Raw genomic sequence first — 16,765 nt, forward strand, 5'->3', positions numbered from 1 at the left:
ATAATCAGCTGGCTGAAGTAAGCCTTTTACTTACATTTGAGTTATCAGACTTCATTGATCGGTAAGGCATTTTTGGGACAGAGGGTACCTATTTTACTCCCCTTTATCGAACTGTATTGATTGGTGGTTATATGTTATGTTGTCCCTGTCTACTGTATGTTGTCCCTGTCTACTGTATTGTTTTACCTGTTACCAAAGGTGTTACCAAAAGCTGAACATCCCTTCCAGAGATTAGAAAAAGATATATCCAGATGCCCAAGTCAGGACCTTAGCATGCATTTTGTCTGTATGGACATGTTTTCTGGATGCCCAGTGGCAAATGCTACTGCAAAGGCCACAGTAAAAAGTGTTATCAGAAGTAGTTTGTAAGTACAGGGTGCAGAATCTACAGGGGAAATCATTGTATAGGAGTCCTTACTAGAAGTTTTGAGGTTTTATTTTTACACTCCCTACTGTCTACAATGTAGCGGAAAAAGTAGAATAAGAAACTAGAAAACTTTTGCCTGAATGTTTTCTTAGATTTTATCAAGCCCCTAAGGAGATGTTGGAAACTCTCCCTATGGTATTTTGTTTGGAAGTGTGTTACTCACTTGCTTATATTTTGTCTCTGCAGCTGAAGTCCTCTCTTTGGATCTCACAGAGAATGTTGCTGATCTTTTAAGGTTTTTGACAAACTAATTTATGTGTTTTCTCCCCAATTCCAGATCCTAAAAGTTTGGAAGGATCTAAAACTAAAGCCAGGTGACTTGTGGATTGTTAAGAGACATTTACTGTATATATAAGGAAATGTTTGGAGACTCAATACAGCATCTATTTAATGTACAGTTGAGCAATAAATGAAGGAAAAGTCACATGGATCCACACTAGACACTGCAAAAATGACTAAATTAAAGACATCTCTGTGTTTGATTTGTGTCCCTCTTGGAATCACAGTCTAGGGTACTATTTATTCAAATACTAATTGTAAGGGATATATATATATATATTGTGATTTGAAAATTAGTTTAGCCATGTTGAAGTCATATTTGTCTTTTGTACGTCTTCCATTTTATGTAGAATTGTCTGTGTTTACATATGCTGATAAGTCAGCATGCCAACAATTAAACTAGAGGACAGGAGTGTACAGCCAGTACTCTGAAAATATGTTTTATCAATCATTTGTTTTTCACAATGAAAAGTCATTTTGTAATGAAAAAAGCTGCTGTTATATTCTCCACAATGGAGTTTTGCCTCTTTGGCCAGGACTACCTTCACCTAAGTGTGTGGAGGTTCCAGGTTAAAGGTGATAGCAGGTATGGTTAGTGATCAAAATATTGATCAAGAGAGAGGAGACTGTAAAGGAAATTTGTAAGTTCTGTATATAATTGTATTCCATTTTGTATGTATTGCACCCTGCCCTCACTGTGCACATGGCACTAATAATGTTTTCATTACATGTTTGCATTCTTTCGAGTCCTAATTAGAATTGGTCTGCCTATGTTACTCCCCTTGTTACTATAAATGTACAATTGTAATTTTAATGTGATACCTACGTTGTGTATAAAAACCTTCAACTGCATCATAATAAAGCAGAACAGTTATGTGGGAAGATGTGGAGTGTATTTTTGGTGTCTGTTCCCTACTGCAGTAGTTCTTAACTGAACCACTAATCAATATGAGGATAGGAGTTACCTATCTATAAATTTCCATGTCAGGATGTCACATCGCTGGAATTAAGGGTACTCTAGGTTAAGTTCTGCTTTAAGAATAGAAACCAAAATTCAACCTTTGGTACTCAGGTGAGGTGAAATTAACTTATTCACGATCTCCTGGATGAATCCACTGTCCAGTGTATATAGCATGCTGCTGCCCACCTCTGACAGGGGTACCCCAAACACACTATATATATAAAACCAGAGAAATGGTGCAGCAGCCCAGTGCATCATCTTTAAACACCGCTTATTAAAAGGAGAATATGTTATCATACGCACAAACCAATTAAAAGGACTTGTTCATTACAACTATCCCCATAGGGAACCACCAGAATCACTATACATGATTCTTGTATACTGGGAAGATGCCACACGGGTCTGAAAATTCTGATGGGTTTCAAGGGAGGTCCCCTCCTCATCAGAGCCAAAAAGCTAAAGAGCTGCTTTAGAGCTGCTTTGATCTATTACCCCCACCCTGCCTTAACAAGGGGGCTGGGTTAGCCCTTGTACACACGGTCGGAGAATCTGTCGGAATGAGTCTTATCGGACCGTGTCGTCAGATAATCCGACTGTGTGTGGTATGCATCGGACTGATTCCATCTGAATCTTCGTCAGACCCAATTTTCCAACATGTTGGAAATATTTCCCGACCAACTGGGCCGGTCGGACCTAATCCGATCATGTGTAGAGCATTTTCATCGGACCAAGTGCCACGCATGCTCAGATCAAATTCCTACATCAAAGCTATTGGCTACTAGCCTGAATGTAGTCCCATCATAACGAAATTACGTCATCATGTTCTGAAAGATCGGATTTTTCGCCAACTTGGCCCGACCGTGTGTATGCAACAGTTTCGGACACAATCTGTCGGACTAAATCCGACGAGCAAAATCCGACGGATTTGGTTGGCAAAATCTCCGACCGTGTGTATGTGGGCTAAGAGATATGTTCAAGTGGTTACTACAAAAACCAATTCAATGTACACCATTTGAAAAAGACACATTATCCCAAGCTGTTAAAACAATACCACAACCCAAAACACTCACATGGAGCTTATCTCACAAAGATGGCCAGCAACAGCAGTACCAAACGCAAATTAAGTGAATTTGTCATGAAAATACATACTATTCCCAGTAATGTCCAATTTAAAATCACACTTACAATAGAAAAGTGTTACCCCAAGTCCTGACCATTGGTGCCAAATAAGGAAGATACAAAAAGAAAACTAAAAAAAAGTCACTATTATTTAGAGAAAAAAAATATATAAAAGTATGTATCTTTTGGAAAGCAAATCCAAAATGGTCTAAAATGTGTCCTTAGAATGCATGCAGCATCTGAAGACCAATAGTCCGGCTCCCATTTGCATTCCAGTCAACACTTCTGGTCGCACGCCTTCACTTCCGATTATTGGCTGACACTCCGGCCTATCATTTCAAAAGCAGGGTGATATGATATGGCAGCTTAATTATTACCATGGACACAAAATACCTGAAGATTACAAATTCAGAAATATGGCACATGGCCCTGGTGGCAGCCAAAAGAACGCCGTCCACTAAAACAAAACCCATCTTATATGGCTGCTAAAAGGATACTGCGGCCAATGTGAAATCAACAAGAATCTCAGCAAAACAAGTGTGTAAAATCACATTTGGCTGAGTGCAAAATGTGGCTCTTTGGTGCAATAAATGTACATAGGGCAGCCCATTCAAGTTAGTGGTCTGCCTTATGCTCAACACATAATTCTATCTGGGAATCTGTGAAGCACACCTTTTTTAATGGCAAAAACCTGCGTTCCCACTAAGCTATGTATAAGGGGGCCTAATTTGGATGGGGATCCTAGCAAATGTTTGTTTCTTAGGACATCTAAGGTTGTGAACTTTCAGGCTTAATGACAGAGATTCAGACTTAGCCCTTGTACACACGGTTGGACATTCCGATGGACAATGTCTGATAGGACCGTGTTGTCGGATAATCCGACAGTGTGTGGGCTCCATTGGACTGTTTCCATCGGAGTATCCGACGGACCAAGTTTTCCAGCTGGGCTATAAAATTTTCCGACAACATGATCCGATCGGACTTTATCCGATCATGTGTAGAGAATTCCGATTGGACAAAGTGCCACACATGCTCAGATCAAATTCCTAGACCAAAGCTATTGGCTACTAGCCTGAATGTAGTAACGTCCTAACGAAATAACGTCATCACGTTAAGTACGATCGGATTTTCAGACAACTTTGTCCAACTGTGTGTATGCAACAGTTTCGGACAAAATCCGTCGGACAAAATCTGACAGACAAAATCCGACGGATTTGGTTGTCGGAATGTCTGACCGTGTGTACAAGGGCTAAAGGATAATATAGGTGCAAAACTTTTTCATTTTGCCTGGATAAAGCTAGCAAGGGTTACATTTTCAGCAAGATTTGTCTTGCCATCTGTGTTTATGTTGAAGAAATTTCCTTTTACTTCTTTTCAGAGCAAGAAGTGATGATAACGCTCTGCAATAGGGACACAGATAAGAAGAAAAACAGCAGTAATAGCAAAGCATGGAATGGTGAGGACATATGACAATGTTTTATTGCTGCCATTGCTCTCCTAATTCTGGGGCAGTGACTCTGTTAAAAGGTATAGATGCAATAGCCTGGAACTTGTTGGTGGCACAGTTTCTTCCATCATAGATTGAGCAGCTTGCTTATTCCACTACATACACTTAGACCCCTTTCACACTGGTGGTTTTAAGGCACTTTAGCTTTAGAAATAGCCTCTGCTAAGCTCCTAAAAACCACTTCTCATACATACCGAGGTGGTACGCTTGCGGGACGAGGAAAAAAAGTCCTGCAAGCAGCATCTTTGGGGCAGTTTGGGAGCGCTGTATACATTGCTCCCAAAATGCCCCTGCCCATAAAAATGAATGGGCAGCGATTTCAAAGCTCTGTAAAATGAGAGTCTTTAACCCCTTTTTTGTGGTCAAAAGCACCCCACTAGTGTGGCCTGAGTCTAACTCAGAAGATGTTGAGGTCAGACAGCCAGGCAAATAGAATTCTTAGCAATGGCAGCCTCTGTATTTATCACGAGGAAGGCTTCCCTTGATAAAAGTACTGTTTTCTGTTTAAAAAATGCAAGTAAAAATAAAGGTCTTGGTGTTACCTCTGAAAAACGTTGAATGTCTTGAGTTAATGTCCCCACTCTTTGCCATTTGAAATGCTTGAGGAATTTCACTATTGCTGGATTGACTGCGTTGTCTGAAGGAACGGTCCGGAAAAAGTAGGGATATTTTTTCTTGTCTGCTAACACTGGAGTTGTGGCTGCAAATGATAACTGAAAAAAATAAATAAAATGAAAATATTAGAAATAGATATTATCATTTAACAAGATCAATCAATGAATAAATAAATATGTATGTCTTTGAAACATTAAATCTGAACTCTAGGCACATATAGACAACTTAGCATCAAATTAAAGTATATGCAAACCCTCATCTTGTAGAACAACCCATTCAAGTTAAAATAGAAACCAAAGGAAAAACATTTGTGTAAATGTATATATATATATATATATATATATATATATATATATATATATATATATATATATCCTTTTCCCTTTTTTATAAGTGATCATGTACCCTCTGTTCTCAGCTGCACAAGGAGCCCAGAGCGTGTCAGCACAAGTCTGATCATTGGTTGGAGAGCAGGCTAAATTCCTTGCACAGCTAGAACACTGACCACAATGGAATGGATGTGCTCTCATGCCTAGTGTGGTCAGTTTCTGATAGGCAAGCATAGGAACTGGCAGGAGTGACAAGGATTGCAAACAAAGGAAGCATTAGACAGAGAACAGGATACTTTTCCATAGTACATTGTACAGTAGGCACATATCAGGAATATAAAATGTTGGGTTTACATATTCTTTAATGCAGATTTGTATACAATGAATCCTTTTTTTTTTTTTTAAACATGAGCAGTGTAAATACCTGTATTTGACTTATTTTACTGTTGCAGACACTGTACACATATGCTTAGACAGGGGGAGGGAGAAACAGCACATGGAGCCAATGAGGTGCACTACAGTGCAAGGAACTTGCTGATAAGAGAAGAAAATAGAGTGACTGAGAGATGAGCTTATCAGTATGCTTCACAGGTTGGGTAGAATACCTGCATGGCTTCATTCATGCTTTCACTGCTGCATTTAGGCTACTTTCATACTGGGGCATTGGGGGCATCGGTGGTTCACCGCTGTTTTTGTAGGGGTTTTTGACCGATACCGGGGAGTTTTTACCCCCTGCTAGGGGCCAACATAGAGTTAAGGTTCGTCAGCGCTGCCAATTGATTTCAATCGGCAGGGGCACTTTAGGGGCGGTGTATACACCTCTCCTATAGAACTACAAAGATGTGGCTTGCAGGACTTTTTTAAGCGTCCTGCCAGCGCACCACTTCAGTTTGAAAGCCCTCGGGCTTTCACATTGGAGTGAGAGGAAAGGCTCTTTCAAGGCGCTTTGCAGACGCTATTTTTAGCGTTATAGTGGCTGTAAATCGTCTCAGTGTGAAAGTAGCCTTAGCTTTTCTCTTTTTCTGCAGTTCTCTGGAAGGTATAAACAACTTTTATGTTATCAATATAAAATTTCTCATAGAGAAGTTCTTGCTTTAAAGCAGGTTTAGCTGTGTTTACACACATTTACATCAGTATAGCTTTATTCAGAGTTTCTAATTGGATTCTGGATGCACAGAATTCTATTTTTTGTAAACTCAGCTGAAACTAAACAGCACTAAATGCAGTTAAACTGCCAGGAGTACATTTACAAAAGCAAAATACGCTGTTCACTTTGCAAGGAAAGCTGCACTTTGCAAGGAAATTTTCCCCAGGACTTGGCGATCAATGTTAAAGGGGTTGTAAAGGTTCATTTTTTTATTTTCTAAATAGGTTCCTTTAAGCTATTGCATTGTTGGTTCACTTACCTTTTCCTTCGATTTCCCTTCTAAGTGTTTTTTTTTCTTTGTTTTCTTTGTCTGAATTTCTCACTTCCTGTTCCTCCTCAGTAAGCTGTTCAGTAAGCTGTTCTGGCTGACTAAACACTCAGATGATGGTGTGAAGTTTACCGAGGAGAAACCGGAAGTGATAAATTCAGCCAAAGGAAAAAAACATTTAGAAGGGAAATCGAAGGTAAAGGTAAGTGAACCAACAATTCACTAGCTTAAAGGAACCTATTTAGAAAATAAAAAACAAAACTTTACAACCCCTTTAAGGCTTGATGACTTCCATCATCCGATCATATTCAAGCAAACATGCTGTTTTTTTTTTCCTTGCACATGATTGGGTATTCTTTGCAAAGTGAAACTCCACCACATTAACTAAGCTCTGGGAAAATTTCCCTTGCAAAATGGACACCCTATTCCCTTTAGCAAATTGACTCTCCAGTCTAAATGATACCATTGAGAAATCCATACTTGGATTTATATGCATTTAGTAATGTGCTCTAAATGCATATAAACACATGCTTAACACTGCCAGTGTGAAGGAGGCCTATCGCTAAGTGTAACAGCAGCAAAGAAAATAGAAGGTGGCCATAAAGGGAAGTAAAGTGATTAAAGTGAAGTTATTTTGCTGCTGGCCAAGTGTAGTTGACTACAGAATTAATCATTTGACTAGGTATTAAGGTTTAAAGGGCATGTCTAGTGGGTATATACATAATCTTCATCTTCAATGAGTATGTACTTATAGTCCACTAAGGCATGCTGACTGAACAGGGGGTGGCAGTTGGGCTTATTATTGTCAGGGAGATTTTAGTAACAATGGGTAGAATAAAATAAGATTTTCTGGCTTATAAACAGAAGGCAGAACTTTAAAGAAAAAAATTAAATGACTGGCGGGTTTGCTCAACCACTTCAATGCAGGCCATTTATACACCCTTCCCAAACAAGACTTTTATCATTTTTCATACAATTAGAGCTTTCTTTTGGTGTTATTTAATCCTCACTGGGTTTTTTATTTTTTGGGACATAAGTGACAAAAGAGCGATTTTTTGTTTAAAAAAATCATTTTTTTAGTTTCTATGATAACATTTTGCAAATAAGTCATTTTTGTTCATAAATGTGGGCCAACATGTATACTGCTACATCTCTTTGGTAAAAATAACCCAAATTAGTGGAAATTATTTAGTTTCTGTGATTACACTTGATGTACTGACGGCCTATCTAATTTCTTGAGGCTCTGAAATGTCAGGAAAGTACAAGTATGCCCCAAATTACCTCTTTTTGAAAAGTGGACAGTCAAAGGTGTTTAGTAAAAGGCATGGTGAGTTTTTTGAAGTTGTAATTTTTCCACACAATTCTTGGGGAAAATAAAAATTGCCATAATAAGTTATTTCTCACACACAGCATATGCATACTTCCAATTACACCCCAAAATAAATTTTGCTACTCCTCCCGAGTATGGCGATACCACATGTGTGTGACTTTTACACAGCATGGCCACACAGAGAGGTCCAACATGCAGGGAGCACCATCAGGGGTTCTAGGAGCATACATTATCTAATTTCCTAACGACCTATTACATTTGTGAAGGCCCTGGGGCACCAGGACAGTGGAATTACCCACAAAATTACCCAATTTTGGAAAACAAACACCCCAATGTATATTCTATGAGGCATTATGAGTCTTTTGAATGGTTATTTTTTTTACACAAGTCTTCAGAAAACGTGGGAATAAAATGTAAATCTTTTTTTTTTACACAAAGTTGTCAATTTATATGTTATTTCTAACACATAGCATGTATATAGCAAAAATTACACCCCAAAACACATTCTGCTACTCCCCCTGAGTATAATGACACCACATGTGTGAGACTTTTACATAGCATGGCCACATACAGAGGCCCCACATTGAAGTTGTACCTTCAGGCGTTCTAGGAGCATAAATTACACATCTTGTTTCATTCCTACCTATCACACTTTTGAAGGTCCTTGAGCACCAGCACAGTGAAATTACCCACAAAATGACCCCATTTTGGAAAGCAAACACCCCAACGTATATTCTATGAGGCATGGGCTGCAGATAGATACTCGGGTATGATGGGTTGGAGACAGGTACTCGGTTACTCTGATGGGCTGTTGACAGGTACTCAGGTATTCTGATGGGTTGGTGACAGGTACTCGGGTACTCTATTGGGCTGGTGACAGGTACTCGGGAACACTGATGCCCTGGTGACAGGTACTTGGGTACTCTGATGGCCTGGTAGTGTACATTTTTATCATTTTTTCCCCACAAATAGAGCTTTCTTTTGGAGGCATGTAATCACCACTGGGTTTTTTATTTTTTGTTAAAAGGAAAAAAAGATTTCCAAATAAATAATCGTCAAAAAAATAAAAAAATCTGTGTTTATTATTTAGTCTGTAGGAAAGTCCACATACTATGGCATATATATGAAAATTGATCAGTCCTGATGTACTGATGGTGATCTCATTTCTTAGGACCTGAAAATGACAGAACAGTACAAATATCCCGCAAATTATCTCTTTTTTTCGAAAGTAGACAGTCCAAGTTAAGAATCATGGCAATTTTTTTTTTAAGTTGTCAATTTTTTTTTTCAAACTGTCACCAGTGCAGTACAGCATCATAATTTAACTGGTGTGGTGGTGACCAGGGACACTAACTGGTGACAGTATGTAAAAAAAATATATATATATTATTATTATTATTTTTTTTCAATCTTTGAATTTTTTTCTTTTCTTATTACATTTTGTTTTGTTTTTTATGATTTTATTTCTTTTTAATACACTGTGAATAGAGCAATACAATGTTACCATAGTAACAGTGTACTTCTCTGGGGCAGTGATCAGGATTTTTTTTATTTTTTTTACACATCATGATTGCTTATAATTATAGTTTATTTCATTTTTTTTTTTTTCCACAATAAAGTTTTTATTGGAGTAAAATTAAAGCATCACAATTGAGAAACAAAAATGCACGCATAATGTGTACATGTACTACAATATAACGGTAATGATGTAAAGTAACAGAAAGATACATGTCAAAGTATTACAAATGAATAGTAAAATAGGTGATCCTGGGAACAAATAGAGTATGTAAGGTTACTATAGATCAGACAACACTGAGAGCAAATACACAGGGATCTCTTAAGCAAATAGCACTACAATAGTTGGGGGGCCCGTCGAGTCTCCCATGTTGCCATCCACCCCGTATGGGATCACACTGTGGATGTTTGAGAGGCATCAATTTCGTAGTGCGGTATCGAAGGAGACTCAGTTCGGGACATTCGATAAATCTCATTGAATACAGTAGATGAAATAAGAACAGGGGTGAGGGAGGGAAAGTCAGCATTGGAGTGTCTCCAAAAAGAATAAAGAAGGGGGCAGGCAGGGGATGGAAGGGGGACTAAACGGTGTAAGGACACAGGGGGTGCAGTAAGTAGGATATATTGTAGTCCGGCATATTTCCATATTTCTGAATCTTCCACAAGGGAGATTCAGATATAACCACAGAGGAAGGGGTGAGATATATCAACCAAAAGAGGACGGCCCAACACGGAATGAAGTCCTAACCTTCAATTAATCATACTAGGTATGAGTGGGGGCAATGGTGCGGGAGTTAGAGGCACGGAAATGTATCCAGCATGCCCATTTATTGGAAAATTGTTCATGTCTATCATACGCTTGGTGAATTAATCTTTCCATTTCTTCTATTTTATCCATCTGCCGAAGCCATTCCTCAAAAGATGGGGGTGTCCCAGAGCGCCAATGACGTGGAATGCATTGGGTGGCTGCGTTTATCAAATGTGGGATTATTGAGGATTTATATGTTTTGTGCGAGAGTGGAGTGTGGTGTAACAGGTATTGTGTCGGGGAGAATTCTGTCCGATAAGACGTGATTTCAATTATTGTATCGTGGATTCTCTTCCAAAAGGGTTGAAGTATAGGGCATTCCCACCATATATGTAGGAAGGTGCCTGTTGGAGCATTACAGCGCCAACATGATGGTGGGACATCAGGGAATATTTTATGAATTTTATCGGGTGTGCGGTACCACCTAGAATAGATTTTGTAACGATTCTCTTGTGTTGATACGTTAACGGACCGCTTGTGAATGTGGTCATAGATCATAGCCCATTGTTGTGTAGTCAATGTGGTTTGTAAATCTGATTCCCACTGTTGGGATTCTGCGGGGTGGGGTTGGAGCTAAGTAACTTGACAATAGTTGAAATCACATGTTTTTGTGGTTCCGTACTGAGGCAAAGGGATTCAAACGGAGCCGGGGTTGTTGTCCATCTTGATAACGGCCTTGTTGATGTGAGAAAGTGTCGGATCTGGAGAAATGTAAAGAATGTGAGGCGAATTTCAGGGAATTTTTCGACCAGAGCAGGAAACGCTAATATCTTCCCCTGGTCAAAGAATTGGTAAGCTCTGTAAGTGCGTTCCTGAAGAACTTCACCGGAGATAGGCACAATAAGTCCTGGAGGGAAGTCTGGGTTTGAGGAAAGGGGAGTCAGTGGGCCATGTGGCGCAGCAATTTGAAGGGATCTGCGCGTTTGGCTGAAAGCTTTAATAGTAGGGCCTATTAAGGGATGTAAGGAGCAAGATGAAGGGATGATAGGCTACAGATAGGTAGGTACTCGGGTACTCTGATGAGCTGGTGACTGGTACTCGGGTACTCTGATGGGCTGGTGACCTGTACTCGGGTGCTCTGATGGGTGGTGACAGGTACTCAGATGGGCTGTTACAGTCTGGCGTGTGATCGGTGTGTGTGGAGGAGTACCCGTTAACATCTCCTTACCACGGTTTGTTGACATTCAGCCAGTCACATGGTAAAGAGCCAATTTCATTGGCTCTCTACTGTGATCGGGTTTGGGCTGTGTCTGGGTGACAAGCCTTGTCCCGGATGCGTGCACAAGCACCGTGCATGTGGACAGTACATGTGTGATTGGACACAGCCGGTCACGTGGTAGAGAGATATTTTTTATTGGCTCTATACATGTATCTGGGATGGGCTGTGTCCAAGGGACACACCTCATCCCTGATTGCCACACTGCAGGGCCCCTGGAAGTGGCGAGAAGCAGAAGACATCATATGGCGCCCGCCCAGGATGGGAGATCCAATCTGCAGACGTCATGTGACTATAGCTCGGTATTGAAGTGGTTAAGGCGCGGTTCACACCTAGTGCCGATGCGGCTCCCAGCAGGGGTCCTGTGCATCCTGGTTCACCGTTTCAGGTCTGATTTCAGCCCGAATTTTGGACTGAATTCAGACCTGAAACAGACCATAGGACGCAGAGGACTCCTGTGCAAATTCTCACCAGAGCTGCATTGGAGATATGTTAACCATCTCCATACCGTTGCCAGTCACAATCTCCTGCTATACCGAATTGCATGCGGAGGTCTTGCATCCACTTTGCAATAGTGTGAACCCAGCCTTAGAGTTTTTCCACAATTTCCAAGGAAGTATACCGATTATCATTGTTGAACATTATATTTTGATCAAAGCACACAATATGCATAAAGTACCATGATTGTGAACATGATCAGAAAGCCTGTTTCATGTACTGAAGTTTTAGAGTAGGCCAAAATGGGATGTGAACCATTGGCTTCCATTCCAACCCTGCTCACCAAAGCAACACAGTTAAAGCGGGAGTCCGCCGTTTTTTTTTTTTTAAAGCCAGCAGCTACAAATACTGCAGCTGCTGACTTTTAAAATAATGACACTTACCCGCCCAGCGCGTCCACGATGTCCGCACCCGAAGCCGATCTCTCGATCGTCTCTCGGGTGCTGCCGCCACCATCTTGGGTATGGGAATCAGAAAGTGGAGCCTTGCGGCTTCATTTCCCAGTTCCCTACTGCGCATGCGCGAGTCGCGCTGCGCAATAAGGATGGTCCCCACTGTCTCTGGGATCCGTGTGTTTCCCAGCAGGCAGCGGGGGACCTTCGGAAAGGGGCGTAGATTCTGCGGAAAGGGGCGTAGCTTCTGCAGAATCTACGCCGTAAGTTGGTGCAGATACCTGTACTGTACAATGAGCCGAAGCTCCACTTTAGGGTGGACCTCCGCTTTAAGTAGCTTTTACTAAATCTTCCCCAGTATATCTTTCAGTTTGAATAATTCTGGGAATCACTTACCCTAGAAAGTTTAGGACATATTATTGCAGAGAAGCAATACTTTAGGGAAGTGGTTCTCAACCCTGACCTCAAGTATCCCCAACAGGCAATGTTTGCAGGTATTCCTTTATCTTGCACATGTGCTTTAAATCATAGTCAATGGCTCAGTACTTTGGACAGTTATTTTATCAAAAGAGAAATTCCCAAAACATGGCCTGTTGGGGCTATTTGAGGACAGGGTTGAGAACCACTGTTTTAGGGGACAAGTACTGCTGAGAAAATGAATGTGAGTATCGCAGCCAGAACTGTTTTTAGTACTGGGAGGTTTTTAAAACAAAAAAAAATTAAGTTGGGCTTTAAACATGCAGAAAAATGAGCAAAAAATTTTTTTTTTTATAACACTATGCTGTCTATACAGCCTTATCAACCACTTCGGTACCGCGCTATTGCCAAATGACGGCATTAGCGCGGACCTACATTTCCCGATCACGGCCAGTAATGTAAGCGCTCACCTGCCCCCTGCCAGTGCCCACCTGCCCCCTGCAGTGCCAATTTAATAAAAGTTAGTGCCCCCCGTCAGTGCCACCCAGCAGTGCCCACAGTGCCACCCAGCAGTGCCCACAGTGCCACCCACAGTGCCACCCAGCAGTGCCACCCACAGTGCCACCCACAGTGCCCACAATCTGCCTCAAAGGTGCTGCACCCCAGTGCCGCCCATCAGTGCCCAGCAGTGCCGCCCATCAGTGCCCATCAGTGTCGCTCATCAGTGCCCAGCAGTGCCACCTATCAGAGCCACCTATCAGTGCCACCTATCAGTGCCCATCAGTCCTATCTATCAGTGGTACCCATCCGTGCCACCCATCCGTGCCACCCATCCGTGCCACCCATCCGTGCCATCTTATCTGTGCCCATCTTATCTGTGCCGCCTTATCTGTGTCCATCGGTGCCGCCTTATCTGTGCCTATTAGTGCCGCCTTAACTATGCCTATCAGTGCCCACCAGTGCAGCCTATCAGTGCCCACCAATGCAGCCTATCAGTGCCCACCAATGCAGCCTATCAGTGCCCACCAATGCAGCCCATCAGTGCCCACCAATGCAGCCTATCAGTGCCGCCTAATCAGCGCACTTCAATGAAGGAGAAAAATGACCCGTTTGCAAAATTTTAGAACAAACTATTAAAACATGATTATTTTTTTTTTTTTTTTTGCATCTTTTTTTGTTTGTTTAGCAAAAAATAAAACTCCGAGCTGTAACTAAATACCACCAAAAGAAAGCTCTATTTGTGGGAAAAAAATGATAAAAATTTCATTTGGGTACAGTGTTGTATGCCCGCGCAATTGTCATTCAAAGTGCATCAGCGCTGAAAACTGAAAATTGGTCTGGGACTGAGGGGGGTTTAAGTGCCCAGTAAGCAAGTGGTTAAAGGAAAACGTAACCCATAGTTTATACTTTAATACCTAATTTAAATGTATTGCTCCTTTCCCCTTTATAAACAGAAAAAATTACAGGGGGATGCCTTTTTTGCAGAGAGCAGCCTACACTACTGACTTCAGAATGATGTTGTTTTGCACATTTCTGTGTGTTTTTTTAAATGTATGTATCACAGGGCTGCATTTTGGAAATACTTTAGTTGCATATGGTGGCTCTAGATGTACTTATGTGAAATGGAAGTTTCTGTAAACTTTAGATGAGTTTACTGCAAGTGCACTTGGAAGTGTAGTCACTGTGGATCTGAGGGGGACATGCAAGAAAAAAAAAAACAGCATTTTTGCTTTCACATGATTGGATGATAAAATCAGCAGAGCTTCCCCTCATTTCAGATCTTTCCCCCAGATCTACAACGGCTGCACTTTGCCTTATGTCCTATGGCTTCAGCTCAAGCCAATGCATCTGCATTGGTGTATGCTGAAAAACAGTAGGACATGTTGCATTTTTATGCACTGCAGCATATTTTGATACATGGTACAGTTCATAAGAATTACATAAATGTAAAAAAAAAGCACTGCAATATGTTTAAAAATTCAACATAGTGCACATGTACAATGCACACCAGCATTGTGTTATGCACAAATTAACATGCCTTCACTGATGTGAATGATCTTTGAGTGCAATGTGGTGCATTACGCATGAACATTAATGGGGTTATTTATTAAAGGAATATCCACTTTGCAGTGCAAGTGCGCTTGGAAGTAAAGTCACTGTAGATCCGAGGGGGACATGCAAGGAAAATAAAAAACAGCATTTTAGCTTGCACATGATTGGATGATAAAATCAGCAGAGCTTCATTTCAGATCTACCCCTTAGATTTACAGAGACTGCACTTCCAAGTGCACTTTTAGTGCAAAGTGGATTTGCCTTTCGTAAATAACACCCTATATGCTTTTTTATCCTTTTTATCTGTCATTTTTTTATTTAGCCCTTTGGACATTTGGTCAGGTACTGCATTTTAGGTCCTCTGTATTTACTAGGTTGGCCACCACTGTTTTGAACGGTCTGTAAAACAGCTAGCTAGTATAATATATATTATGAAATGAAACATATTATCCTGTAGAGAGTAACAAAATATATTAACTCTTCTTGGAATCAGTGTAAAGCAATACAATGTTTTACACCTGGGAGCAATATATTTAAATATTTAAAGAAATAGGAATTTTGTTTTAATGAAACTCATCTTTTAATTAAACATTGCTTGATTTTTTTTCTACTGTGCAAATAGACTTATATATGTATGTTAGATATATAAAGCAGTTAATGCAAACATGCTTGATATATTTCTAATATAAGACTTAATAACTTGAAGATATCATAAGTAAGCTATATTAACAGCATAAATCAGTGCTGCAAATTCACCAAGACATTTTATGGACCTATGCAGACAGTCTATTCATAAAATATAGTCCCTCATTTCTGTATAAAATATATATTTTGGTCACAGTGTCCAATAGCTGTACAGTTTTTAAAAAGATGCCTCTACTAGTGCCGAATTACCAAAGAAAGAATCGGCCTATGGGCCCCAGACTGTTTAAGTGCCCTGTGATAACAGATTAAAATAATATTGATTTGATCTTGAAAGAAAATTACAATGAAGATGTCTTAAATAGTTTTTTTTTTTTTTTTTTAACAACACGGTTGGTTTTATTGAGAAGACAGAACATAGCAAGCAATATACAGACATCACAGCAGGCTGGTACAGCACAGAAGATATCCAGAATTAACATAACGTAACAAGCGAGCCAGAACAGCAAAGCTACATGAAAAGAGAATGGTCCTAAACAACAGGCTCACAGACAGACCCGTAACATATCCTTACCAAAAATACAAATGCGGAGGAAGGAGGGGGGGGGGGGGGGCGGGGAGGGAGGGAAGGGAAAAAAGGGGGGGGGAGGGGGGGAGGCCCAACGTCAACACCCCAAGAATTCAAAACTGTTCCACCCAAGGTAACCACACCCGGTCAAACTTCTGCGGGCACCCTCTAACCAGATACGTTAGCTTATATAGGGGGAGGACAGCATTAACCGCAGCATCCCACAATTCCACCGTAGGGGGCGTGGACGATATCCAGTGCCGGAGAATCTCCCTCCGGGCGTAAAACACCAGGAGGGAAAGCAACAGCTTACTGTACCGAGGACGCTGTTCATCCTCCTGAATCCCCAGGAGGGCGAACTCAGGCGTCATAGGAACTGCCAATTGCAGGCGAATATTTATACAATCGAAAACATCCCTCCAGAACTGAGCAATTCGGGGGCAATCCCAAAACATGTGTAGAAAAGTGCCTTCAGGGTAATGACACCTGGGGCATTCCGGGGACCGATGAGGATAAATTCTATGCAGCCTCTGCGGCGTAAAATACACGCGGTGTAAAAATTTCGTGTGTATCAGCCGGTCCCTAGAGGAGATCAGCAGCCGGGACCCATCCTCAAAACACTCCTCCCAATCCTGCCTATCCAACCCAGGGATGTCCGCCCGCCACTTGTCCCAG

The 16,765-nt window shown here is 41.0% G+C and overlaps 1 protein-coding gene across 2 annotated transcripts in view; it reads right to left on the reverse strand.

Moving 5' to 3' along the window:
• The window catches only part of GABBR2 (gamma-aminobutyric acid type B receptor subunit 2), a 984,619-nt gene that overhangs the window by 590,682 nt on the left and 377,172 nt on the right, over positions 1-16,765 (reverse strand). For both annotated transcript variants that reach the window (XM_077492007.1, XM_077492008.1), the window contains exon 3: positions 4,836-5,006. In XM_077492007.1, the coding sequence (XP_077348133.1) occupies positions 4,836-5,006 (171 nt within the window). The remainder of the gene's footprint in view (positions 1-4,835; positions 5,007-16,765) is intronic.

Source organism: Lithobates pipiens, unplaced genomic scaffold (genome assembly GCF_037356315.1).
Source record: "Lithobates pipiens isolate NorthernLeopardFrog02 unplaced genomic scaffold, aLitPip1_a1.2 Scaffold_19, whole genome shotgun sequence".
In the NCBI taxonomy this organism is placed as follows: Eukaryota; Metazoa; Chordata; class Amphibia; order Anura; family Ranidae; genus Lithobates; species Lithobates pipiens.